The following is a 27,020-nucleotide window of genomic DNA, read 5'->3' on the forward strand; positions in this document are numbered from 1 at the left end:
CCGCAGTCAGCGGCCGAGGGGCGCGGCTTCCCTTCCCCGGACCCGTATCGGTCAGGTGGAGTCGGGGGCTGGAGGAGGGGCAGAAGGAAGGAAGGGTGCGGTCGCCATAGCGGTCGCCTTCCCCGCCCGCCGGGAACCAGTGCAGGAGCACCCGCGCGCCGGACGCACACCTGGCTCGCAGGACGCACGCGAGGCTCGTGGTTCTCCAGCAAACCGGGCACCGCTTCAGGGTAAGTCCAGGCTTCCCGCGCGCAGCCCAGAGCCTCGCCCGCCGCCCAGCTGTCCGCGGCTCGCAGCGGTCGGCGTCTCGCCCAGTTCCCCTGCGGGCGCCGCGGGATCCTGGGCAGCGTAGACTTGGCGCCCACGCCGCAAACGACCCAGGCCGCGCAGGTGCGGGGTCGGGCAGAATTCACACTCACATTTCAAAATCGAGAGAACAGCCCTAGGGGAGCTAAAGTGCTGTGCTCTGGGAAGACCACCCAGCTAGCAGAGTAGAGGGATCCAGTTGGCCATCTCACCCCTCCCAATCCTGAAACGATTGGGAACAGAAGCAGAGGAGGGCGTCAAAAGCATTGTGTGAATCGGGGGTGGGGGNGGGGGGGCAGGAAGCCGCGGGAAAGTTTAGCGACCTGGGGCGGCGGGCGTGAGTGCAGAACCGCAGTCAGCGGCCGAGGGGCGCGGCTTCCCTTCCCCGGACCCGTGTCGGTCAGGTGGAGTCGGGGGCCGGAGGAGGGGCAGAAGGAAGGAAGGGTGCGGTCGCCATAGCGGTCGCCTTCCCCGCCCGCCGGGAACCAGTGTAGGAGCACCCGCGCGCGCCGGACGCACACCTGGCTCGCAGGACGCACGCCAGGCTCGCGGTTCTCCAGCAAACCGGGCACCGCTTCAGGGTAAGTCCAGGCTCCCCGCGCGCAGCCCAGAGCCTCGCCCGCCGCCCAGCTGTCCGCGGCTCGCAGCGGTCCGCGTCTCGCCCAGTTCCCCTGCGGGCGCCGCGGGATCCTGGGCAGCGTAGACTTGGCGCCCACGCCGCAAACGACCCAGGCCGCGCAGGTGCGGGGTCGGGTAGAATTCACACTCACATTTCAAAATCGAGAGAACAGCCCTAGGGGAGCTAAAGTGCTGTGCTCTGGGAAGACCACCCAGCTAGCAGAGTAGGGATCCAGTTGGCCATCTCAACCCGCCCAATCCTGAAACGATTGGGAACAGAAGCAGAGGAGGGCGTCAAAAGCATTGTGTGAATCGGGGGTGGGGGGGGCGGTGGGCGTGCGGGGGGGTGGGGGGTGGGGGGTGGGCGGGGGGTCTCGGGAGGCGGTGGCAGGCTCCAAGCTCCGTTCTGATTCCTTGGAACCCTGCCCATCCTTGTCCCCTTCACTTGGGCAATTTATTTTTACTTATTTTTTTAGGAGGTAGAAAAAAAGTGTGTTTAGATACTGGGCGTTTGGAGTCCAAGACGTTTGCTTGTGTGTGTGTGTGTGTGTGCGCGTGTGTGAAAAGGCTAACCATTTTCTTTGATTGCGGCAGAGTTTCACTCACTAAACGTGAATCATTCCCCTCGAATTTGGTATTGGAGCCAGCAGGTGAGGCATCTGAGTAATTTGATTGCAAATGGCCATATATAGAAAATTGTGGCCAGGAAGTTCTGTGTGGCTGGAATCCCCTCTGGCTGCTGATAAGAAGTTCCACCACTGAGCTAAATTTTTTCCAAGGGTTGTGATCACAGACCTTAGGAGCCTGCCTTCTGGAAGAGCTCATTTGTAATTTTTAAGAAATCCATGTCATAAAAAAATGTAACTCATTGAAACATTGTCTTGCAAAGATGTCGCCATCAGCTTTCATGGAGGCAGAAACGTTCAAACTGAGAAAGAGAATTTAGAGATGTAAAGAAAACTAGAGCCATGTAGTTGTGTAGAGAAATCTATTCAGGAACAGGGATGCAGAAGGAAGTGAAAGTGAAGGATGTAGCCACTCTTAATTCCTTTCAGAAAAGGATGTTTAAAGTTCTATGGTTAGGTCATTGGGCCTCCACTGTGGAGTAATTCTTTATTTGTTAAAATTTAAGTCAGTAACAATTGTTAATAACTTAGAAATTATACTGGATTAACACGTAGTATCAGCTCTGATCGTGTATGGAACAACCAGCCACTAGGGAAATGTGAAAGCATGGGGTTAATTAAGGTCATACCTTCGGGGAATGGCTGCCTGTATTCAGTCCCTACTCACCAGCTGTGCAACCTGACTGTTAGGTTCCCTCCTTGTGCCCCACCTTGCTCATATGCAAAGTTAAGATGTTATTAATGATAGTTAATGGGAGGCTTGTTTATATTAAATCATTGATTCATTCAACAAAGATTGTTTTATTGTCTAGTGTGCCCCAGTGAGCAAACATATAAAAAAATCTAACTTTACAAAAATAACCTTTTAGTGCTTTTTTATATTACCTGGCATATAGTAAAGACTCAAAAAGCTGGCTGATGTGACGATACATATTATCTTATTCAGTGGCAGCAAGGGCGCTCCTCTCCCATGTTTACAGACAAGAAAACTGAGGCTCCAGGAAATTGTGTTCAGCTTTAAGAGGGACATATATGGTGTTACTCTAACTAGAGAGCCCCCTGCCCTTCTCTACAGAGAGCCTGAGAAAATCAGGGCTAAATATTTTCAGGGACTAATGGTGTAATTTCCTGTTGAACTTTGTTCTGGGGCTATCATTGTATTTTTAGAATATTTTGTTCCCAGGATGGGCGGGAGCAACTTGCATTTCTAAATCAACCCTAGAGATAGGCCAGCATTGTTGGAATAATGTCAGCTTATGAAGGAGCTGCCCTTTCCACCTCTGCATCCTACCAGGGCTGGGTAGCCTCTCAAAGAGCAGGCGTGACTGTTTGTAACAGGCATGGTCTGGAGCCTTGTAAAATGGAAATGCAGATTTCACAGTCAAACTCAGAAAATCAAATTGAAGCCAGCTAACATCTATGTTGATGGGGGCCAATTTCCTGTGTTTTTATTTTCCCCTTCAATGGTAGTCTCTCTTGATTAAAAGAAGTCAGCAAAGTAATTTTACTGTATTTAAAATGAGCCAAAATTTGGCTTTCCTGGAAACATATGTGTAAACCTCTTCAGTCAGGGATTTTTTCTCTCTTTGAGCCCTCCCTGGGCTTAGTGCCATCTCCCGCATACAGTAGGTGCTCAGTAAATGTTTGTGGAACAAATGGGCTCCTTGATGTTGGAGATACATCCTGAGGGGGTTTCTCTCTGAGTGTTGGTCTCATTTCTGGATTAAAGATTAAGGGGTGATGAATTTACTGAATCTGGAATCCTAAACTTATTCCACTTAGTAACTCTTTTTCTTTCAGCAGGTCAGTGGGATCTGCACTGAAGGCAGAGGCAGGACAGCATGGCCTCCCTCTGGGTAAGTTGAAGATCAAGCCTTCCTAACACATGACGTAGCTCTGAGTCCAATCAAAATATGAAGGAACATTCCCTGAAAGGTGATCGAAAGTTCATCTAAAAAAGTTAACATGCCAAAAAGGCTCGCAGGTGTCCAAAAATAATAATGTATTATAGAGGCACATAGTTATAATTGTGATGACACCAAAGCAGAGAGATCAATAACAGAGAATTTATTTAGTATATAATTTCTGAATTTATTATATGATAAATAGCACAGAGGAAAAAGTGGCTTATTCAATAAATTAGGAAAACTTTAGCCATGTGGAAAAAATGTAAATCTGTATTCCTTCTCTTCCATACATTAAAATAAATTTCAGATGGATAAAAATAATTTAATGAAAGAGATGCAAGATGGGTAAAATTTAAAGATAATCTTGGAGTGGAGAAGGCACAAATCAAAAGCCTAAAAAAATCTTGATTTACTTAAATATATATAAATTTATTATTTTTGACAGCAAACAATACTATTAGAGTCGGAAGACAACCCACAGGGGAGAAATATTTTCAGCACATAAGACCAAAAACTTATTTCCTCAACCTAAAAATAGCTTTAATAAATCAATAAGAAAAATGAACTCAAATGAACTCAAATAAGAAAAATTTGCAAAGAACATGAGTTGGGCATGGAAAGAATTAGGAATATTCAATAAACATATGAAAGCATAGTATACCTCACTGAAAATTAAAGAAATATAAATAACACAATTAGAAATTATTTTCTACCTAAGAAATTGGTCAAGGTGAAAAAAAATCTAGTAAGACCAATGTTTCAGAGGATTTGGGCAAGATAGGTACTCTCATACTCTGTTCTCGAGAGAATAAACTGGCCACACTTGTTACAGAACCCTATGCCTATGCCCACCACCAAGAGGCAAGACTCCCAATGCAAGAATTTGATGAAAAAAGAAAGGGGTTGTTTAGTTAAAAGTTATACAAATTTAGAATAATGGCAGATTTCTGCTGTTGAGTCCCGCTCCCTTTAAAACACCCAAAAACACATAGTCCTGCCTCCCTCTGCCAAATCAGGCCAGCTTCAGAATATACCATTTAGAAGTAGTGTCTTTCAGAAAACTGGAAGTCTGCAGGTCAGCATTCTCAGTCACAGTTCGGCTCCAAGCATCTCACGGATCCAGGTGGCTCAGCAGGTGCCCGCACAGCACAGCTCCATCAGCTCTGCTCTCCAGGCAGGCTGCCCAGCGGGTCTCCTCTTTCTTACTCCAGCTCCTGCTCCAAACCATGTGGCATCTCCTACTCCAAATCAACTGACATCTCCTTACATACCAGACCTCGTGGTGGGCTGGACCCCTTACCTACACCCTTTCAAACCCTGTGACTGCTTCCACCTTTTCTCCTAGCCTGCCTTTATTTTAAATGCTCGACCAGGAGCTTCCCACTTGACCTCATATCCAGCCCTTCTCTTAATGTGCCATTTTTACCAGCTCCCCCATATCTTTTACCTTCTTTCAGCTGCAGTCTTAAGTCAGGGCAAGAGTTCCGCGTGACACACAGACGTCCGGGGTGGGCATCCACCTCCCCTGGCTATGTCACCAGTCATTCACTGTACATTCTTATAGTCATGCCCACCTTTTGCTGGGAGGCAGGGAGGTTGGGTGGCAGCAACAGCTCAGCCATTAACTTGCTATTGTTATGCAAAGTACCTTAAATGCAGTATCATCCACTCCTTTCCCTCCAGTTAAGGTTTGTGGGAAATACGCGTTGATATTTTCAGTGACCCATACTCTTCACTCCATTACACATTTTTGGGTGTTACATTGGCAGTATCTATCAATGTTTAAATGTACCCGCACTTTAATGCAGAAGTTTCATGTCAGGGTATTTATCATATAGATATTGAAACAAAAAATTAAACAAAAACAAATAAATATAAATTTTAAAAAGATAAAAAGAGATTTAAGAAAAATTCTAAATAAGAAATGTAACTTTAGCCCTGGTTGGTGTGGTTCAGTGGACTAAGTGCCGGACTTCAGATCAAATGGTCGCCGGTTCGATTCCCAGTCAGGGCACACGCCTGGATTGTGGGCCTGGTCCCCAGTGGTGGGTACATGAGGGGCAACCACGCATTGATGTTTATCTTCCTCTTTCTCCCTCATGTCCCCTCTGTCTAAAAATGGATAAATACAATATTTTTTTTAAATGTAACTTTACACTTAAAGGAACTGGAAAAAGAACAATAAACAAAGCCCAAAGTAAGTAGAAAGAAGGGGATAATAAATATCAGAGAAGAAATAAGTAAAGTAGAGTCTAAAAAAACAATATAAAAGATCAATGAAACCAAGAGCTGGTTCTTTAAAAAGATAAACAAGATTGACAAATCTTTAACCAGACTCATCAAGAAAAAAAGAAGGAGGACCGAAATAAGTAAAATCAGAAATGAAAGAGGAGAAATAACAATGGACACCATAGAAATACAAAGGATTGTAACAAAATATTACGAACAACTATATGCCAACAAATAGGACGATCTGAGGAAATGGGTAAATCTTTAGAAACACATGGTCTTCCAAAACCGAATCAGGAAGAATCAGAGAATCTGAATAGACAGATTACAAATAGTAACATGGAAGCAGTAAATAAATAAATAAATAAATAAAAGCTCTGGACTGGATGGCTTTAGATTAAATTTTACCAAACATTCAAAGAAGAGCTAACACCCATCCTTCTCAAGCTATTCCAAAAAACTCAAGAGGAGGAAAGATACCCAAGCTCATTTTACAAGGCCGGTGTTATCCTAACTCCAAAGGCAGATAAAGAAACTACAAACAAAGAAAATTATAGGCTAGTATCCCTGATAAACATGGATGCTGAAATACTGAGAAAAGTATTAGGAAACCGGGTCCAGCAGTACATCAAAAAGATCATACACCAGGATCAAGTGGGTCTTATTCCAGGGATGCAGTGTTGGTACAATATTTGCAAATCAATAAACAATACACAACATAAACAAAATGAAGAATAAAAAGCACGTATCATAAATAGGTGCAGAATAAGCTTTTGACAAAATCCAGCACCAATTTGTGATATGAAATCTCAGCAATGTGGGTATGGAGGGAATATATCTCAACATAATAAAAGCCATATATGACGAACACACAGCCAGCATGATACCTAATGCGCAAAAAACCCACAAGTGTTTCCCTTAAGGTTAGAAACAAGACTGGGATGTTTGCTTTCACCATTCTTATTTCACATAGTATTGGAAGTCCTAGCCACAGCATCAGATAAGAAAAAAGGCTTTCAGATTAGAAAGGAAGAAGTAAAACTGTCATTATGTGATCTGTATATAGAGAACCCTAGAGATTCCACCAAAAAACTGCTAGAACTGATAAATGAATTCAGTAAAGTAGCAGGATACAAAATAAATATTCAGAAGTCAGTTGCATTTTTATACACCAATAATGAACTACTAGAAAGGGGAACTAAGAAAATTTACAATTACTTCAAAACAATATTCTGGTTTCTCTGCAAATTGTATAAATCTTTCCCCTTTTACAATTACTTCAAAAAAATAAAATACTTAGGTATAAATTTAACCAAGTATGTAAAAGATCTATAATCAGAAAATTATAAGACATCAAAGAAAAAAGTTAAAGAAGATACAAATAAGAGGAAAATTAACATCATTAAAATGTCCATACTACCCAAAGCAATCTATAGATTTAATGCAATTCTTATCAAGATGCCAAGAACAAATATTCCAAGAATTTATTGGGAACCACAGAAGACCCTGGATAACCACAGCGAATTTGAGAAAGAAGAACAAAGTTGGAGATACCATGGTACCTAATATCAAACTATCCTATAAGGCCATAGTAATCAAAATACCATAGTACTGGCATAAAAACAGACAAATAAGCCCTGGCTGGTGTAGCTCAGTGGATTGAGCTCGGGCCTGCGAACCACACAATCGAGGTTTGATTCCCAATCGGCACATGCCTGGGTTGCAGGCCAGTTCCCAGCAGGGGACTCACGACAGGCAACCATACATTGATATTTCTCTCCTTCTCTCCTTCCCTTCCTCTCTAAAGATAAATAAATAAAATCTTTAAAAAAACATATAGGTCAGTGGAACAGAGTAGAGAACCCAGAAATAAACCCACACTTTTATGGTCAGTTAATATTCAACAAAGGGAGTAAGAACATATATGGGAAAAAGATAGTCTATTCAATAAATGGTGCTGGGAATATTGACAAATACATGCAAAAAATGAAACCAGACCACTTTCTTAAACCATACACAGGGATAAAGTCAAAATGAATTAAAGACTTAAATGTAAGACTCAGTACCATAAAAATCCCAGAAAAAAAACATAGGCAGTAGGATCTCAGACATTTCTTGTAGCAGTATTTTTTTATGATACATCACCTCATGCAAGGGAAGCAAAAGAAAAAATGAAAAATAAACTATATCAAACAAAAAAGCTTTTTGCACAGCATAGGAAACCGTCAACAAAATTAAAAGACAACGCACTAAATGGGAGAACATATTCACTGATACATCTGATAAGGGATTAATATCTAAAATTTATAAACAACTTAAAAACTGAACACCAAAAAAAAATACAGTCCAATTAAAAAATGGTCAAAGGACCTGAATAGACAGTTCTCCAAGGACATACAGATGGCCAATAGATATATGAAAAGATGCTCAAAGTCACTAATCACCAGAGAAATGCAAATTAAAACCACAATGAGATATTCATCTCATGGCTGTCTGAATGGTTATCATCAATAAATCAGCTAACAACAAGTGCTGATAAGGATGTAGAGAGAGGGGAACACTTCTGGGCTGTTGGTGAGAGTGCACATGAGTGCAGCCACTGTGGAAAGCAGTGTGGAGTTAAGCTCAGAAAATGAAAAATGGAACTGCCTCATGACCCAGTGATTCCACTTCTGGGAATTTATCCAAAGAAACCCGAAACACTAATTCAAAAGAACATAAGTACCCCTGTGATCATTGCAGCATTATTTACAATCACCGAGATGTGGAAGCAGCCAGGTGTCCATGAGTAGATGAGTGGAGAAAACATCTATGGGGTATTTACACAGTGGAATACTACTTGGCCATAAAAAAAGAAGAAAATTTTACCCTTGGTGGCAGCACAGATGGACCCGGAGAACATTATGCTAAGTGAAATAAGACAGTCAGAGAAAGACAAACACCGTATGATTTTGCACATATGTGGAATCTAATGAACAAACTGAACTGACAAGATAGAGGCAGACTCATAGATAGAGAGCAGGCTCTGGTGGGAGTTGGGTGGGGGGTAGGGGTAGTGAGGGGGTGGAGGGATCAAGCAAAAAGGAAAAAGGACTCATGGACATGGACAACAGTGTGGTCATTGTGGGTGTTGGAGTATAAGGGGGATTAATCATCATGGGAAAAACCCAGTTAAAGAAATGAGTGTTCCATATATGAACACCCTAATAGAGCAAATTAATAAAGCTCCAAGAACTTAATGTGAAAAGAAAAAGACAACTGCCAGTTAAAACCACAAAGAGATACAGACCAACAGCTGTGAGAGGGGAGGGGGCTGGGGACTGGGTGAGAAGGGTGAAGGGATTAAGCAAAGAAAAAAACGGAAAGTCTCGTGTACACAGACAAAAGTATGGTGGTTGTCAAAGGGAAGAGGGTGTGGGGGGATGCAGAAGTAGGTAAAGGGGGGGGGGGTAAATGGTCATGAAAGGAGACTCAACTGTGGATGCTAAACACACACCATGCAGATGATGTGTCGTAGAACTGTACATTTGAAACCTGTATAACTTTTATTAAACCATCGTCACCCTAGTAAATTCAATTAAACACATAATCCTTTCCCCATCCGTAAATAAACAGGAAGGAAATTAATGGCCCGTGCTGCAACACAGCGGAACCTTGAGAACATTATACTGAGTGAAATAAGCTAGTGATAAAAAGACAAAATACTAAATGGTTCCATTTACATGAGTTATCTAAAGTGGTCAAATTCATAGAGACAGAAAATAGGAGAAATGTGGTTGCCAGGGGCTGGGGAAGAGAAAAGGGGAGTGGTTGCTTTATGGGTACAGGGTTTCTGTTCTGCCCTGGGAGAGTTCAGTGACCTGGTTCAGAACACCATGAACAGTCTCACCACCACTGAACTGCACACTTACAGTGGGTTAGTGTGGTCAGTTTTATGCTGTGCTTTTTTACCACAATAAAAACACCCTCCGATTTGTGTAAACATTCTTATCACTAAGTTTTGTCTTCTTGTTCCCTCTTACACACAAAAGCGCACACACAAAGAAGCAATGAAGTCAGTGATTTTCTACAAACTGTAGATGGTGTGTGGTGAGCAGTGTATGGTGGTGACTTTACTGGAGTTAATCTGATCAAGAGAGAAGACTTCAGTTGCAATTTCAGTCTTTAGGTGAAAGCATGGTTGGTGTGTGAGGTCTGGGTATTGTCTGTAGGCGTCTCGACCTCTGGTTGTTTCAGATGAATGAGGAATCGATGTCACGCTACTGTGACCTTTGTTTGGAAATGTGGACAATCTCTGTTCAGACCTGTGTTCTGCTCCTTATGGCTGATGGAAAGATCTTAGTGGTTTGTACTCTGTGATTCAAGGTCCCTTGTCATATATTTCCTTTAGGGAGGAGCACTAGGGGTAATATATGGGGAGCACTAGGGCAGCACACAAATTAAAATGTCAAGGAACATGACTTTTAATAAGATAAGTAATAGTATTTGTTTGTCTACGTGCCTTCTACAGTGCTGGCTTTCTCAAGCAGATATCCTGAGCTCTTTCCTTCTTCATCAATTCTTAACTTGCTTTTGCAGAATAGTAGTGAATGCAATTACTCTTTGTTTGAACCCTCACAGTATTTTGATTATGGAACTAAAATATTTCTAAACTAACTCGTAATCATTGTAATCATCATGAAACTTATCCTAACTTGCTATACCTTCTTCCTTCCCCATTTTAGACTCTAATTTGCAATATGAGGAAGGAGAACACAGAGCCACTCTGGACCCAAAAGATGAAAGGAGTTTTACAAAACTATAACTTCCCATAAATAAGATGCCTGTTAACGTTGTTTTGAAAGAGTACTATCCAAAGGGTAGTTCAATAACTGAAGCAGCACGTTCTGAGCTCAGGGCAGTGGGCTTTACTGAGAGCAGAATGAAGGCAGGAAAGCCAAATCCCAGTCCTTTTCATAGCTCTGTAATTGGTTAAAAGGCAGGCTCTTGAGTATGATGTTGAGCAGAATACTTAGTGTCTCACTCAGCCTCCTCATCTGTACATGGATGTACTAACAGCACTTACATCATCTAGTGTCTGTAAGCTTTAGATCGGTTCATGGAAATGCATTAACTGTGGCTGGCATATCGTGAGCACTCAGTAAATATTATGATCATCATCATTTCAATATAGTGATTTTTTTAAAAACAGTTCTTGCTAATGAGTACCCCTGCAACTGCTAAAAGTGAAGGATAGTCTGCCTGTTTCCTGGGCCTGAATTTATTACAAATCAACATCGCCACGCCTCATAGGAATGATTTCTCTGAGCTACCTGCAACAGATGGTTTCTCCAAAAGAATCTTTCTGATCGCTCCTGTTTTCAGTATTTTCTAGTGTATATGTATGTCTATGCATACATTTAAGACTTCACTTATTAGAGCAATTTTATGTTCACAGCAAAAGTGAGGGGAAAGTACCGAGATTTCCCATTACTTCCTGCCCCGACGCGTGCACAGCTCCCCCGTTATCAACGTTGCCCACCAGAGTGCTGCATTTGTTGTCATTGGTGAACCTACCTTGACACAGCATCGTCACCCAGAGGCCATAGTATAGCTGACTCTTGGTCTTGTGTTTGGTGGGTTTAGGCATTTACATGTATTTAAAAACATACGCTGAATGCCCGTACCCACTCCACGTGGGTGTGCTGCGACACAGCTGACACTCCCAGGAGCCACTGTCAGACTCCACAGGCGTCACAGCTCAGTCCTCCCTTCAGGCGCCACCTGCATTTCCCAGCAATGAGCTATGAACTTGGGGATTTCCATGGACCCCTCAGTTTGGTATTTCTTTATAACAACTCACAGAACTCACTGAAAGTGCTATACTTACAATGACAGATTTGTTTCAAAGGCTACACCTGGGGTGAGGTCTGGAAGGGCCCTGGATGCAGAGGTCCCGTGCCGGCGGCTCCCATGAAGCTGTGGGGCACAGCCTCCCCACACATCAGTGTGCTCACTGGCTAGGAAGCTCTTCCGAGCCTCAGTGTGCAGTCTTCACCGGGCTTTCCCTGCATAGGTGTGCTTCAGTAAATCACTGGCCACGGTCCCCTTCTCTTCTCAAAGTGCCAACCCTGTAATCAAGTCAAAGTCTGGTCTTTTTAGTGGCCAGCCCTGATGCTGAAGCTGTTTGGGGCCCCCTCCCCCACCAAATGAGTCAACTCATTAGCATAATAAGGACACTTTTATCACTCAGGAACTTCTGCCATGTTTGAACCCCTATCTATGCCTGGAATCCAGGACAAAGAGCAGATGTTTTCCTCCTCAGACCTTACATATACAATGCACACTGGGGTCTTCGGAGTTTCCAAACATCATAGTTCTTTATTATTTTTTTTTACTAAAGTTATGTCCACACTGGTGCTGTTCATCCTATGCTGACCAGAAGCTCTGACTGGAAGTTACGTCTTTCATAATAAGTAACAGAAAAGTGAGTTCGTGTTTTGTAACAAGTACAGATTGGCAGCAGAATCATTTAAAACCTGGGGCCCATGGAGAAGAATTAATAAAAGGGATTCCTGATGGTGGAAGAGCTGGGGAAGGTTCATCTGCAGCAGAAACTTGCTAATGGGAAAAGCTAGTCCCCGATAATGGGAGAATCAGAGAGCGCAGCTTCCCTTCCCCGCCCGCCTCCCCCCCCCCCTTTTCTGGGAACTAGGTTTATGCAGTTTGACACCTGAGGACACACGTTCCCATTCCTGCTGTGTCACCAGAGGACTGTGCTGCTGTGAGAACAGATTGTGGAAAGGCACTGCCTTTCAGATTCTGACCCGTGGATGACACCAACCCTGAGCGATGGATGCTGTTTTTCCAAGGAGTCTGTGAGAGTCCCGTTCAGTGTCATATGTTTGCCTTGGTGGGGACATCCCGTTAGACCTTTGGTTTCGGGTGTGTTTGCTCTTCCTGCCCACGCAGATTTAACGTGTGTGGGGAGAACACCTGTGTTATACCCCTGTGGGTGCGCTGAATTTCTCCGCTCGTCTCCTTCCTGTCTACCACATCTCAGGGATGGAAAATCTGGCTTTCTAACTATTTTAATTGAAACAGACCATTCCCATCCTAAGCAGAGCAGTATATACTGATGAAGTGTTCTTCAACAGGATTGCGACTTCCTGTCTGGTGTGTTTTAAGCCGTGTTCCCTGAAGCTTCTTTAGACAAATATTGGCACTCAGACAGTTACACACATGGCTCTCGGCAGGAAGTTAATGAAAACCAGGTTAGACCTGGATTTCAAATCAAACATGAGAGCTTTGTTTGAGGACAAAGCCTGGAAAGATCCTGTATAACCTGAATGAGAGGAGAGAGGCTTCCCAGAAATGAGTGGAATGGACGTTGGAAAGCCATTCTCTGCCACTCCCCAGCCCAAGCTCAGCCACCAAGGAGGGAGGGTCCTTCTTTCACCTTTAATCATAACGGAGAGTATAATTTGTGAATCTAATGAGATGCCTTTGACGAAGCCTGGTAAGCAAAGGCAGAGAGGAAAAGAAAAAGTTTTACCTTGGGAGCAAGGAATGTGAAAGGGAAAAGGTGATTTGATTCTCCTGAAAAGTCTATTTTTGGTGGACGCAAAGTAATTAGAAAAATGTTTCAGGGTCCTGAACAACACAAGTAATACAGAGGACTCACATGAATTAAAAGAGAGTAAGTCAGAAGGAGCAGTGCTAAAGCCCGCCCCTTCCTCTGTTACCATATCTTTGTTCCTTTCATTTCAACTATTCGAGTCACCTCCCCCACGTCCTGGAGGCACGTTTCCCTCCAGTGGTGATAGCCCCAGGTGAACAGGATTGAGGGAAGGCGGAGAATGCATTTGTCAGGGGCTTGACATGCAGCGTGGAGCCTGGAAAAGTCTGCCTGGCCTTTGACAATTACCAAAGAAAGCAAGACCCAGAACAAGAAAGCATTTTTACTCACTTATTCACTTTACAAATGTTTACTGAACATCTACTGCGTGCCAGATGCTGTTTCAGGCTCTGGGGATACAGCAGAGAAAGAGGAAAAAATTAAAAAGCATAGGGCTTACATGCCTCTGATTGTCTTCTGGGAGACAGATGGTAAACAAAGACGTGTATAATATATAAAGTCAGTTTTAAGTACTCCAGAGAAAAGCAGAGGTGGGTAATGAGAGTGATGGGGGGTGTTTTTTTCCTGCTCAGATGTGTAAGAAGTCAACAGAGAGTGAGCTGGGAGGATGTCATAGGGAAGAACATCCAGGCAGAGGGATCACAGGTGAGAAGCTCTGAGGCAGATGGGAGAGGTGTATTTAAAGAGCAACGAGACTATTCCTGTGAAGTGATAGGAGGCAGCCAGCCAGGTATGAGGGGGCGTTACAATTCTTGCTCTCTCTCCCTCTCTCACTTTCTTTCTGTCCCTCTCTCTCTTTCTTTGTCTCTCTCTCTCTGGTTACTTCAGGACCCTCCAAGGGCCACGAAGAATCCCAATAGTTTCTATAGCCTTTGCATGGACTGTTCAAGAGTTTCTATTGTCCAGGTTTAGGAAGCATTCTTAAATCTGTAGCAGCTTACTGTCAGGACTGTCACTTCCCAAACACAAGCGTACAAAACTCATAATATAATGCATTTTGCCAACACGTAATGTGGGCATTAATGACCTTGGCCATGGATACAAGAACACTTGTATCTTCCCAGAAAGTTACAAACCCTGAATATCCCTGATCTCAGTGCCTCACAGGCAGATTTCCACTCCCATGGAAATGAAGTGGGACAAGGATGGGTGTCACCACTGCGTCCCCCAGTCCTGCCTAGCCAGCCACTGATCTCCTTCAAGAGGATGTGGGTGATGCCGGATTTCCCACTTCAATGAGCCAAGTTCCCTGTGTCTTCCACAGTTAGAGTGCAGGTCCCTTAAATGGCAGTGTCTCCCCCAGGGGATGAAGTTGGATGTGCACAGAGCTGTAGATGTGGCCAGAATAGCCCTGTTAGTCTTCAGCCCTTTCTGGCTGGCCCTTGGCCAGCAGGAAACTTGGGCCTGGAACTCAAATTTTAAGTTAAGCAAGTGACTTTGATTATGCTACTAAAATACAACTTTCAGATACTGGTGCTAGGTAACTCAAAAGAAGATGACTATAAGTTATTTATAATCTGCTTCAAACAAATAATGGAAATTATTCCAAGAGAGAAGTTGGCGTTGATAAAGTCTTTCTGGGGGCCTAATGCTCCAGGCCCAGTTCACACAGCTGGGTCTGCTGATGGTGTCAGAGAAACCCTCAGAACTGGAGAGGACAGGATCACTGGGAACTGGGCATCCGTCCCAGCTTCTGGAACCAGCTTTGAAAAATCTGGAATAGCCGTGGTGCTGAAATTTTCACCGGAAAATTCCCTCCCAAATCTTGCTGGACACGAGGATCACTCAGATTTCTGGGCTGTGGGATATTGGAAAGAAATGACTTCATCAGGCCATTGTTGGGTATAGGCCTTGGAGAAATTCCATGCCTTGGGATGTCATTGTTGGTTTCCATCTACTTCCAGCAAAACTCATTCCTAGTTCCTCATTAAGCCCCGCTATCTAGAGGCAAAGCACTGGGCTAGGGGCTGGATATATTTGAAATGAAAGGTCTCTGCCCTCTGGGACTTTATTTTAGAGGAGGCAGAGACACAGATGTAAACGGTGAGAGATACTGCGGAATGCTGAGTGCGCTAATGGGGAAGGTGCTGAGGCAGAGAATAAAGAGGTCCCTCTCGGTCACATGGGCGGGCAGATGGCCGGTCAGAGAAGGCGACCTTAGTTCAGGGCACTGACTGTCAAAAGACATTCCAGGTGGAGGGAACAGCACCAACAGAAGCGTGAAGATGAGGAAACAGAATTCAGCTGGGCTCTCAGAGAACCAAAGTGGGATGGAGAAAGGGGAGAGTGGTTCCCAGGTGAGGGCGCTGAGCAAGGCGGCAATCCTGCCAGGCCACGTGGACGGTGCAGGGCATTCGGACTTCATTCCGTCTCCGGTGGGCGGTCAGAGAAGGGTGTTCCGTAGGAGAACGCCATGACCCGACTTAGCTCTCTCACAGACCCCTTGGCTGCTAGGTGGGAAATGGCAGGATATGGGGAGGGAGACCAGCTCAGAGGCCCACGTCCAGGAGAGCACGGGGGACTTGGATGACGGCAGCCCTAAGGACGCTGGGAAGAAGCACACATGAATGAGATTCTCTTTTCCAGAGAATCTCAACAGGTCTTGCTGGTGATTTAAATTGGAGGGCAAGAGTGATGACGGAATCAAAGGAAACTCCTAGGTTTTGGTGGTTGGTGTTGCCATTTAAAGATATGGGGCAGGTTGGGGACGAACTCAGAGACTGCCGTTGGATTGTCTGGGATCACACCCTGGCTGTGCCACTCACGCAGGCTGTGCGACCTTTGGCAAGCCTCTTTCCTCTTTGTGCCTAAGACTTCTCCCTTGTAAAATGGGGTCATAATAGGGTGGTTCTGAGAGTTAACTGAGCAGATATCTATAATGCACGTGAGTACCATGTAAGTGATAACAGGGGGGAAGAAGTCAGCTTGGAGGGAAATAATGAGTTGGTATGTGAGAAAAAGCAGATAAATCAAGTAGAGCAATATATAAGACCCATGTTCAAAATAGAAGCCTAGGCTGGAGATACAAAGGTGAGAGTTATCTGCATGCAGAAGGGACAGTGGTGGCAGCGACCCACAGCAGCATCAGAGGGAGAGAAAAGACAAAGAGACTTGCCATTGTAGAAGAACCTGTTTTATGAAGGTCAGGCAAAGTGGGGAATAAAGTCGAGCTGGAGTGATAGGAAACCCCCAGAACAGGCCCAGGAGCCCGGAGAAGACAGAGGTCCAGCGGGTTAACCTTGAGTGACGCTGTAGTTCCTCCTTAGCCTAACCTGGGTTTCGGGGGAAGCGCAGCACGAATCACCTGAGTGTCCTTGTCTTCCCTGGGGGGATCACATTGGTCTCTCCACTCCAGCCCCGCACTCTCCTGTCACCACATTCCATTGCTCTTGCTCTGTCACTCCCTGATGAAATCAGAAAAAGAAAAGCTGGCAAGCATGGATATTTGTCTCCTTTGAGTGAGTACAAGATGAAATGCAAACATCTCCGTGGGACCTCTTAGGCGCATTGCTAACATAACGAAGCCGTGATGTCAGCCTCGTTTCTGTCAGGCATCCCTGAGGCTGCCCATCTCTCCTTCCCATCCCCTGCTTCTCTTTGCTGCCCTGGGTGGAGAGTGAGCCTGCGGTGGTGATGGGGAGCCCTCCGTTAGCAGTGATCCCTGCCACCTATAGAAGGTGACAGGGCCCCTAGGATTAGCCCTGCAGGACCTCTGTCGCTACCAATCATTTTCTCTGAAAGCTTAACTGCTACATGAGTTTCCTGAGGTGACACTCCAAAGTGCCACAAACTGGATGAGTTTGAACAACAGAAATTTGTTGTCTCATGGTTTTGGAGGCTAAAAGTCCAAAATTATGTTGGGTGGGGAGCATGCTCCCTCTGAAATCGGCCAGGGGATCAATCCTTGATCGACTTCCTGGCCTCTGGTGGTCTGCTGGCAGTCTCGGGTGTTCCTTGGTACAGCTCCAATCTTCGCCTTCCTCCCTTTATGATGACATCACATCCCCCTTGTGTGTATCTCCCTTCTCGTAGCTGTCTTCTAAGGACACTGGTTACACCAGAGGAGGGGCCCACCCTTCTCCAGTATAACCTCATCTTAACTGATTGCTTCAGCAGTATAACCTCATCCTAACTGATAACTTAAGTATAACCTCATCTTAACTGATTGCTTCAGCAGTATAACCTCATCTTAACTGATAACTTAAGTATAACCTCATCTTAACTGATTGCTTCAGCAGTAACCTTATATCTAGATAGGTCCACATTCTGAAGTCCTGTGAATTAGGACTCCAATATATCTTTTGGGGGAGGGACACAGTTCAGCCCACAACACCTGCCTTACTTGACCATATTTCATTCCAGGGCCTTTCATGGTAAACTTACTTTGGTTTTGAAAAATTACCTTTTAGTTGAAAAATTGAAAGAGAAGTCTTACATTTTCCAAGTTTTGATTGCTTTATTTTTTCAGTCTACTCCAGTTTTCCTTTTATCATAAACCTTCCTGACCAGAGAGTTTGACACTGATTGAGCAGAGAATGATCATTTCTCCCTGGCTTTTTGAGAGGCCCAAGTCCTGGAGTTTCCATGAGGCATTGATTTGAAAGCTTCACTTTTGGATGTGACCTTTACAGGGCTTTACAAAGAGAGGAGTGATTTGGCTGTGACTCACCTGCCACACATGCCTGCCGCAGCTGCGCTTCTTGGTCTGGAGTGGTCTTGGCTTTAAAAATGGTTCAACATATTTAAACAGGGTGGGCACCTTGTATTTACCTCTTTCATTCATTCTTCTGTAATGCTGATGTTTAACTACTTGCAAACCCAGGGTCCTTTGCATGAAGAAATAGGTACCATTGGCTTTCATGGGTCAAGCACAGACTGGCCTCTCTCAGGGATTGTAGCAAACAAATCCCCAGGCCCGGCTTGGCCACATCTGTGGCTTCAGCGTCTCGTGTGCTATGTCTGACCTCCAAAGGACGGTTTTAGAGCATCAGGGAAAATCATATTGGCATGAAGAAGATGGTTCAGGTGAGATGCTGCCTAGTCTAGTAATTAGCAGCCAAAATTGATTAAAGTGATCGTTTGCTGGCTATGAACTTGGGCAGGTTACTTAAGCATCAGTTTCATTCTCATCTGTGAATACAGTGTATTATAGTATCTACATTTGAAGTTTATTGCGAGGATTCAATGAGCTAGTACTGGAAACATGGTCAGCACAGTACTTGACTCATAGTAAGTAGCAGCAATTCTTACCAAGGTAAGGAGCTCCTGTTATTTCCCCATTTATTTACACATCATTTGCTCTAATTTCTTTTCCAGCTGGTTTCAGGATCACTTTTTCTTTGGGGGCATCCGAAGGTCAAGTTTGGGAAAAGGAAAGCAACTAAATGTGTTGAAGGGGTATGGATGGAAATCTGACTAAACATTACTTTTTTGGAAAGAAAGACTTGGACAAGTACTCATGCATCGTCCTACACTAGCACTGACCCTTTGTTAGGGGGTGGAATTAGTGAAAATAAACTGTCAAGGATTGGTTAGTAATGTAAATGTTGAGGAAGAAAGCCTGCACTGAAGCAAGCAAAGCGAACAGTTTTGTTTGTCTGCAGAAGCGCCAACATTCCTGAAACAATGAGCTCATCATCAAATTCTTCTTCCACACACACCCACAAAAGAATCCAGGACTTGTTTGCTCGTTTTTGCTTTGGTTTCCTTGAGCAGTTGAGACTAAATACAGCAGTGGATTTTAAACGTTAGAATGCATGACAGTTACCCAGGGGCGGGGCGCTGTTTAAAACCCCAGCCCTGAGTCTGATGCCCATAGCTGTTGATTTCTAAGACTGGAGTGGGGCCTGAGAATTTGCATTGCTAATAAGCTCCCAGGTACAGCTGATGCTGCCGCTCCTAACTGTTCCAGGAACCCCACTTTGAGACCCACCCTGTGGAGTCCTGGTAGGTAGGCACTGTGATGTGGTGCAGAGCACAGGGCATTTCAGACACAGGAGATGGGTTCAAATTCTGGGTCTGTCCTTAGTAGTAGAGTTATGTTAAGCAAATAACTTCTCCAAAATTGAGTTTCTTCCATTTTAAAATGGAAATCATAATACACCCCACCCCCTGTTAAAGCCATTGTAAAAGTTATATAAATTGTCTATAAAGTACTTGGTTCACTCCCTGGTATGTGTTATTAATTTTATTTACTGTAAAATTCTTTTCATAAGTCATGTAAATATTTCTGAACATTCTGGGCAATCAAATCCATCAAATAAACAATGCAGCTTACTAAATAAGTGAAGCCCTTGAAAGCACTAAGATACCACTTTGGGAGGCCAGTGCCATTTCTCCAGTCAGGGGTGTGTATGCATGGGTGTGTGTGTGTGTGTGTGTGTGTGTGTGTGTGTGTGTGTGTGTGGTGTTTAGTTCTTTTCTTTTAATTAAATGAGTAGTTCCTTCCCACTTAATTCTTACTAGGTGTCAAGTCGCATAACACATTGGGAATTTCTCTTCTCTAATTCTGCACGTTGAAATTTCAGCATAGTTTGATGAGTAGGTAGTACAGAGCAGTGGAAAGGTCACAGCTAGACTGGAAACCCTCAGTTTTTATGCTTCAAGAATAATTAGAACCAGACCACAGTTTTGTCTTTTGTACTGAGAAGCAACCATCCTTATCTGTTTGGCGCCGAATCACCCGGGGAGCTTCTTAGATGTGTCAGGTCTACCTCAACACCGTATTTCTGAGGACTGTGATTCAGTGTGCCTGTGGCAGGGCCTGGCCACTGGCATTCTGAAGAATCACTCCATGTGCTTCAGAGGCCCGGGATGGGCTGCAGCGGTCTGACTGCTTTCAAATTCAGAGGCTGCTGCTTAGTTAGCTAGCTCTGTGGACTTGAGCAAACTCTCCAACCATCTTAACTCTTGGTGTCTGGTACGTGAAATGGGTCATGTTTCCTCATTCATCAGGACTGTTATGCAGGTCATACTTAATGCATGTGAAGTGCCTAGCAGAGTGCTGGGCACGAAGCCCTCACATGCTATAATATGGTGGTGGTTCCTCTGAAATGCCACAGTTTGAAAGCTGGACACATAAGATAGATGCAGAGAGTCCCTAGATGGGTAAAACCGAAATGACGCCAGCTGGTTCTGTGAATCCGTAGAGCGTTGGGCACTGGAGAAGGAGCGTGCCCAGTGAGAGTGTTGCAAGGACCGGCTCCTCCCAGTGCCTTTTGGTCAGGCACGTTCCCACCTCATTTCTGCCTGGTCATGATGACTTTTTCAGAATCACAGCTCTTTATTTGGGATGCTGTAAGATTAAATGGTGTTTGATTGTATTGGAACAGATTGTTAACCTACTCCATGAAAGCAGTGGGCTATCATTTTTCACTGTGCCAGAACACTAATTTTTCCATCACGTTAATGTGACAAGATAATGTGTTTTCATGAAAATATTAAACACTTCAGGAGAGCCTAGATGAAGCCATAGTCACACAAAATAATGAAGCCAACATTATTCAGTAATAGGATAAGAAAGTCAGTTTAAAAAACTATTATTACTATAAAGATAGGCTTTTATTCAAAGAGCTAGAAAATACCATATATGTTTACTTGGATTTTCTCAGTGTCTGCTGGCTGTTCTCTAGTCTCTTAAGCAGTTTTAAGATGTTTTATTCTTTCTGTGGAACTTCCCAGCTTCCTGGCGTGTTTCTAACTCATGTGTCTGAAATCAGGGCCGTGGCATTTTTCATTCCCACGCTGTTCCCAAAGATCTCTGGTGGTGGAGCTTCCGAAGAGAGCGTATCAGCCGCAGTTGCACATTAAACAAAGCTTAACAACAGGCAGCCCCTATGGGATTTTCATTTATATATCCTTCCATGCAGGTTTCCCCGGGGGCCTCGGTCAGCATTATTGAACACATCCTGAAGTCTGTAAAGCACAATTACTTCTGTGCGAGATGCAGGGAAGAACCCTGAGTTATCACCACAGAACAAAGAGGAGGTAGGGAATCCCCACTTCGATGCAGATGCCACTTTACGGCAAATATTCTTCAGAGCTACCAGGATTAATACAATTTATAGTTCTAATTTGTTAGACAAGAGGAGAAGTGGAGAGGCCCGTTATGTATGTGGTGGATGTCACGCGGCCTGCCCCCCTCGTGAGCCCCTCCTGAAGGGAGAGGACAATGTGAAGATTATAGGTTTGTTGGGTTTCTAGTATATACATGGGAATATGTGTGTGTATTAGAAACAAAGGTGTCGTTTTGAACTGGGACTTCGAAATATTTCCTTCTAGGTGGGAAATCGAGGGACGGTGCGAGATTATCCGGGCTTTAGCCCGTCCAAGGATGCTGAAGCGATTCGTAAGGCAATCAGAGGAATTGGTGAGTAATGCTTTACAATTCCTTTCTTCATGTTGAAGCAAATTAGGTTATATTTTACAGTCGAAAAGTGAAATGGTTCAATTTGCCCAAGTGGGCTTACTCAGTTCTAGAAGTTGTAAGAGACTTAAAATTGTGAAATAATGAGGAAAAGTAAAGGGAGCCCAGGTTTATTAAATCTTAAAATTTGCCATATTTGCTTAATAGTAAACACTACTATCACCATGATTGCTACCAACAACAATAATTATCATCAACATTATAAATTGTTACATATATGGTCCCTGCCAAGTCTTTAGGATAGAGAAAAACACTATCCTAAATTAAAGGTCATTCCATGAAACTTGTAATTTCATAACTACATATGTATGCGCATATTGTTTTGTATGGTATCAAACAGTAGAAATTGAAATCATACTGTATACATTCTTCTGTAGCTTTATGTCTCTTAACATTATATTTTTGAGATTTATCCATGTTGATTTGTTTAGCTCTAGTTCATTAATTTTAACTGCATAGTAGTCCATTGAATTACTATATTATAAGGTGGCAATAGTGATGGAATGTTTAAGTTGCCTACAATTCTTTTCTATTACAATATAAAAATACTTCATCGAATATTTCTGCTTATGTCTTGTATGCCCATTTGCTAGAATTTCTCTAGTATAAAACAACTGGAATTTCTTGGTTGAAGATGTTCATCTTCAAATTAAATATTTTGCCAAACTGCTCTCTGAAATGAATATAGAAATGAGCATTCCTAGCTAGACTGCATGAAATTTCCTCTTGCTCCATAGTCTCACCAGTACTTGCTAAGATCATACTGTTCAGTTTGTCCAAGTGAGTGGGGCTAGAATTATACCTCGTTCTGCATGTGTGTTTGTTTCCTCTCCTGCTCACCTGCAGACTGATTAGGTTAAGCATCATTTCGTGTTGCTTCCTCTTCTGGGATTGACTTCTTCGTATCTTTTATCCATTTTTAGTTGGATTATCTTCTTTGTGATTGCCAGGACTTTTTGTTATAGATTCTGGATAACAAACTTTTTCTTTTTTTTTGAAATCACAGGCCGTAAAAATGTCTCCTTCCGATCTGTGGTTCTCTTCTCACATTGGTTAGGATAAATTTTATTGAGTACATGGGTCCAAAATGCTTGAAAGGAATGGATGGACGTATGAACCAGAGGGGCATATACGTATTTTCGAGTCAGAGGTTTGGGTTCAGGTTCCTGCTGTACCAAGGGTCAAGATGGTTGCTCCCTGGAGAAATCTGAATTCTCTCACAGGAAACAGATTCCTGATGCATGGCAGTGTCTCCTGACATTAACCAGTGATCTTCCTGTGTAGTAAGATGCTAAAACAGGCTCCAGGAAGCATCTGTCAGAGCTAGACCCTAGTGACCTGGTGTAAGAGTGAAAAGGTATAAACTTGGCCCTTCAGGTTACATACAGCCATTATGACTTCAGCCAAGAGATCAGTATAAGACACATTTTTAAATGTTGGAGACCGCCCTGCCTAGTTTCAGGAGCTGTAACCCCCATGGCTAAGGCTGAGTGAGCGACCTTCAGACAATAAGCCATTAAGGAGACAAAGCTTATCTCCCTGGCAGGAGTGTGGCTTCTGCTCCTTTTTCCGTAACTGGCCCCCAGTGCTTGATCAGTTAGCCAATGACGGGTAAGATTCCCCAAGGGGGGAATGCCCTAAGACAGGTATGATCATGTGGAAGCCCCAGGGAAGGATTTGGGGGGCTATGGAGAAAGGGGGTGATAGACCCTCGCCCCTCGGCTTTGATGAAACTTGAGTCCTTATTCTGTCCACAAGAAGTCTCCTAAAATTCCTTGTCTATCTTGCCTCCTCTGAATAACTTAAACCTGAAACAATGACAGAGGGCCGTACAGCCCTGTGCTGGAAAGGGCAGGCTCCCTGGGTGATCAGGCCTGAAAATGGATATGTAAAATCCTGTGAAGCCTGCTTTGCTAAAAATACTCTTAGTTAAGTGATAAAGGCCCAAGCAGGAAATGAGTTTGTTTCCCAAAGTTTTATAGCCTTTTAGCTACTAGACCCTGACTCAGAAGAACCCCAAATAGTTCTTTGTATGCTATCTACTGTTTGATCCTTACTGCCTGACAGTGATTAATAAGCTGTACCTGTAGTCCTGGGCAAATTAAACCCAATGAAAGCCTGCCTAGGCAAGGGTCAGCATGCTCTCCCCTTGAGAGAGTGGCCATGCTGTCCCCTTTCCTTCACAGGACTCGGTAGACCGTGTGAATTTGTCTCGAATCCCATCCATAACGCCATGGGCACTTCAGGCCGGTGCACGCGTCATTTAAAAACTTTAGTTATGCAGTGGTCAAGATAGGAGACTGTTGAAGTTTCTTGGCAATATACAATGAGCCCACAATGGCAGAGGAGGGGGCAAATTCAAGAGATGCAGGTGATCGCTGCAATGTAGGGAAGAAAGGGAAGGCAGGCATGTAGGATGACTCCTAGGATTTTAGTTGGATGACCACATCCATAGTGTGTCGTTGATGAGGGAACAAAATGATAGAAAAGTTAGAGAGGAAATAGAATGAACTTAGTCTGGGGCATGTTGTGTTTGAGGAACTTGTGCACTTAGATATTTCTAGTCATGCACCAACACAGGTGCCATTACAAGTCCAAGTGAATAACCAGACTCATAGGACACAGCTAGGCTTGAGTCTAATTCTTTGTTGTCTTAACTGTACAGAAGAATTCAAGACCAGGGATACAGTGGGGCAGCATCTTTCAATGGGAGGCTCAGTAGCTAACTAAGTACCCAGTTTCTTTTGCCTCATCAGTGAGTGGGTACCATTGATTGCCATGGGCATGTATAGTCAGGATATGTGGGGGTCACCTCAACACAGTGAAGTCCAGTCTAGCGTTCCAGTTGACATTTTATGTCATTCTAGTCATTCGGGCCCAACACATGCAGGACAACTCATAGCTCCCCAACACAGGTGTAGTCCTCTCCTTCTAAGGAGGCTAACACGACTCCCACATTGTCTTAATACTATAGTTACCAAGCAACTACTGATCTTGAGGTCATTTGGGGGCAGGCCAGCATCAGCCCTGGACTGATGTTATTCTTTGCTCAGGTGGTTAAGTATATAGGTGCGGAATGCCTGAAAGAGGTGTGGATCGGAGAGAAGATATGTTTTGGAGTCAGGGATTTGGGTTTAAATCCTGCTGCACCACTTAAAGCTGCATGACTTTGGTGAGTGAGGCAGGTTTTCCAATAGTCTCTTCATCTTGGGAACAGCCTAATCGTACCTACTGTCCAGGGCCCCTGTGAGTGTTAAATATGACAATGAATAAGAGGGGCCTAATACATAGTAGGTTCTCAGTAAATGCCAGTTCCTATTTTTCTAGAGGAGAGGAGGGTTTGACATCAGGTATGAGATAATAAAGAGAGAAAAGGTGGCAAGATAGTAAGTGAACCTCATTCTGGTGGAAACACCTACTCCGGAAGCGGTGTGTTCCTTCTGCTGCTCCCTCTGTCAGAGAACTATTTAGGCCATGATTGTTTTCTTCCCCGAAAACTATCCAAATAAAGTCAGTTTCCTCTTCCAAAAGCCAAGCAAACAAAGAAATAAAAATGTCAACCTGGCAATCACCTGGAAATTAAAAATTAAAATGCCTTCCTGTCTGTATTTGTTTCAGGCCATTAGTCACTTTGCTTTTGTTCATGACAGATACTAAGCATCCTTGGGCTGATGGTGAGGAAAATTATTTTTGTTTCATTTAGGAACTGATGAGAAAACGCTGATCAGCATTCTGACCGAGAGGTCAAGTGCACAGCGGCAGCTGATTGTGAAGGAGTATCAAACAGCACACGGGAAGGTAAGTTTTCATTAACACAGGCAGCAAAGGGGTCATTGCCGATGGGCCAGGGGTGTTCCCATGGGACTGTGCCCACAGGTCATGTGTTTGAAGCCAAGTGTAACAGAAAGTGCCTGGGAGTCCTGGTTTGGCCCTTAACTGGCTAAATAGTCTTGGGCATGTTATTTGATCTTTCTGGGCCATAATTTCTTTATCTGTTGATTAATAAGGAAGGTTGTTTTTGATGGGTGGCTCTAAGCCAGGAGTGATTTTGCTCTCCAGGGAATATTTGGCAATGTCTCTAGACATTTTGATGATAACAACCAGTGGGTATAGGGCAGGAAGGCTGCAACACACCCTCCAATGCACAAGGCTCCTCCCCACAATAAAGAATTATATGACCAGTAGTCTGATCAGTGTTCTCTTAGATGAGCTTAATTTCTCTTTCATCTTTAACCTGTGTATGTAATTATAGGTTTGATTCATTCAACAAATGAAAACTTACTAAGTATGAGAAACTATATTAAGAACTAATATGCCAGAACGTGCCTTTTTCTTCACATACTTTATTTGTTCAATAATAAACGGCTCTGTCAGGAGTTGGGTAAGACTCTGAGTCAGAAGATGCCCTAGATACCCAAGATCCACTGGTATGAAAAGCAGACCCTGTTGTCTTTAGTGGAGCTAACACTCTATTAGCTAACGTTCTATTGGAAAAATAATAAGTAAATAAAATTCAGATGTTGGTGAGTGCTATGAAAGAATTAAAATGGGATGACTGATAGAGAATGACTGGTGAGTGGCTCCTTTAGATCTGGTGGTAGAGAAATGTCAGTGATTGGTCGTTACCTCACTTTGCACTAAGACTGAGTACCAAGGTTTCTGTTCTGCTGGATCTGGAGAGAAGAACATTTCAGATAGAAGGTGCAGCAAAGGCAAAAGCCCCAAGGCAAAATCAAGGTGGAAATGTTTAAGGAGTAGAAAGAGTTCCAATAGGCAACAGTGTAGGAAGTCAAGGGGAGAAGAGGGAAGAGATAAGGTTGGAGAGAGATTTAGAACATGCTGGGCCTTGGAATCTTGGTACAGAGTTTAGATTTTATTCTAAGTACAATAGAAAACCACTGGGGCATGTAAGCAAGGGAATAATATGGAGTAACATAGTTTTAAAAGATTATTTTAGCTCTCGGGGCTAATGAACTGTGGAGGGGAAAGAGAGGTACCAGACCAGTGAGGCTGGCAGGGCCAGGTGATAATCAAGAGTGTCAAGGGCCTGTGCAAAGGCGGCTCAGATGGCTCTTCCTGGAGGGATCACTGAGCCCCCAGGCCCCACTGAGAGACCCTTTTAGATACCTAATCTTCACACTTTATCAGATACTTAACATATTAAATTGAAATTTTGTATTGAATATTTCTATTTTTTCCGTTACAGCATAATGTTCTTCCAGTAAGGATTGTGTCTGACTTTGAATGCATAGCATAGAGCAGGCACCCAGTAAACAGTTGTCAAATTAAAT

At 43.7% G+C, this 27,020-nt stretch overlaps 1 protein-coding gene across 4 annotated transcripts in view; it reads left to right on the plus strand.

Moving 5' to 3' along the window:
- The first annotated feature begins 80 nt into the window (after window positions 1-80).
- Window positions 81-27,020, plus strand: part of ANXA3 (annexin A3) — a 52,545-nt gene continuing 25,605 nt past the window's right edge. The window contains exons 1-4 of one of the 4 annotated variants that reach the window (XM_037051021.1): window positions 81-230; window positions 3,351-3,406; window positions 21,585-21,672; window positions 25,433-25,527. In XM_037051021.1, the coding sequence (XP_036906916.1) occupies window positions 3,392-3,406; window positions 21,585-21,672; window positions 25,433-25,527 (198 nt within the window). In that variant the 5' untranslated portion in view covers window positions 81-230; window positions 3,351-3,391. Of the gene's footprint in view, window positions 231-775; window positions 888-3,350; window positions 3,407-21,584; window positions 21,673-25,432; window positions 25,528-27,020 lie in introns of those variants that run through there. The other 3 variants (XM_037051018.1, XM_037051017.1, XM_037051020.1) reach the window with 3 other exon arrangements.

This window comes from Sturnira hondurensis, unplaced genomic scaffold (genome assembly GCF_014824575.4).
Source record: "Sturnira hondurensis isolate 20B ecotype Veracruz unplaced genomic scaffold, ASM1482457v3 Scaffold0007036, whole genome shotgun sequence".
Classification (NCBI taxonomy): domain Eukaryota; kingdom Metazoa; phylum Chordata; class Mammalia; order Chiroptera; family Phyllostomidae; genus Sturnira; species Sturnira hondurensis.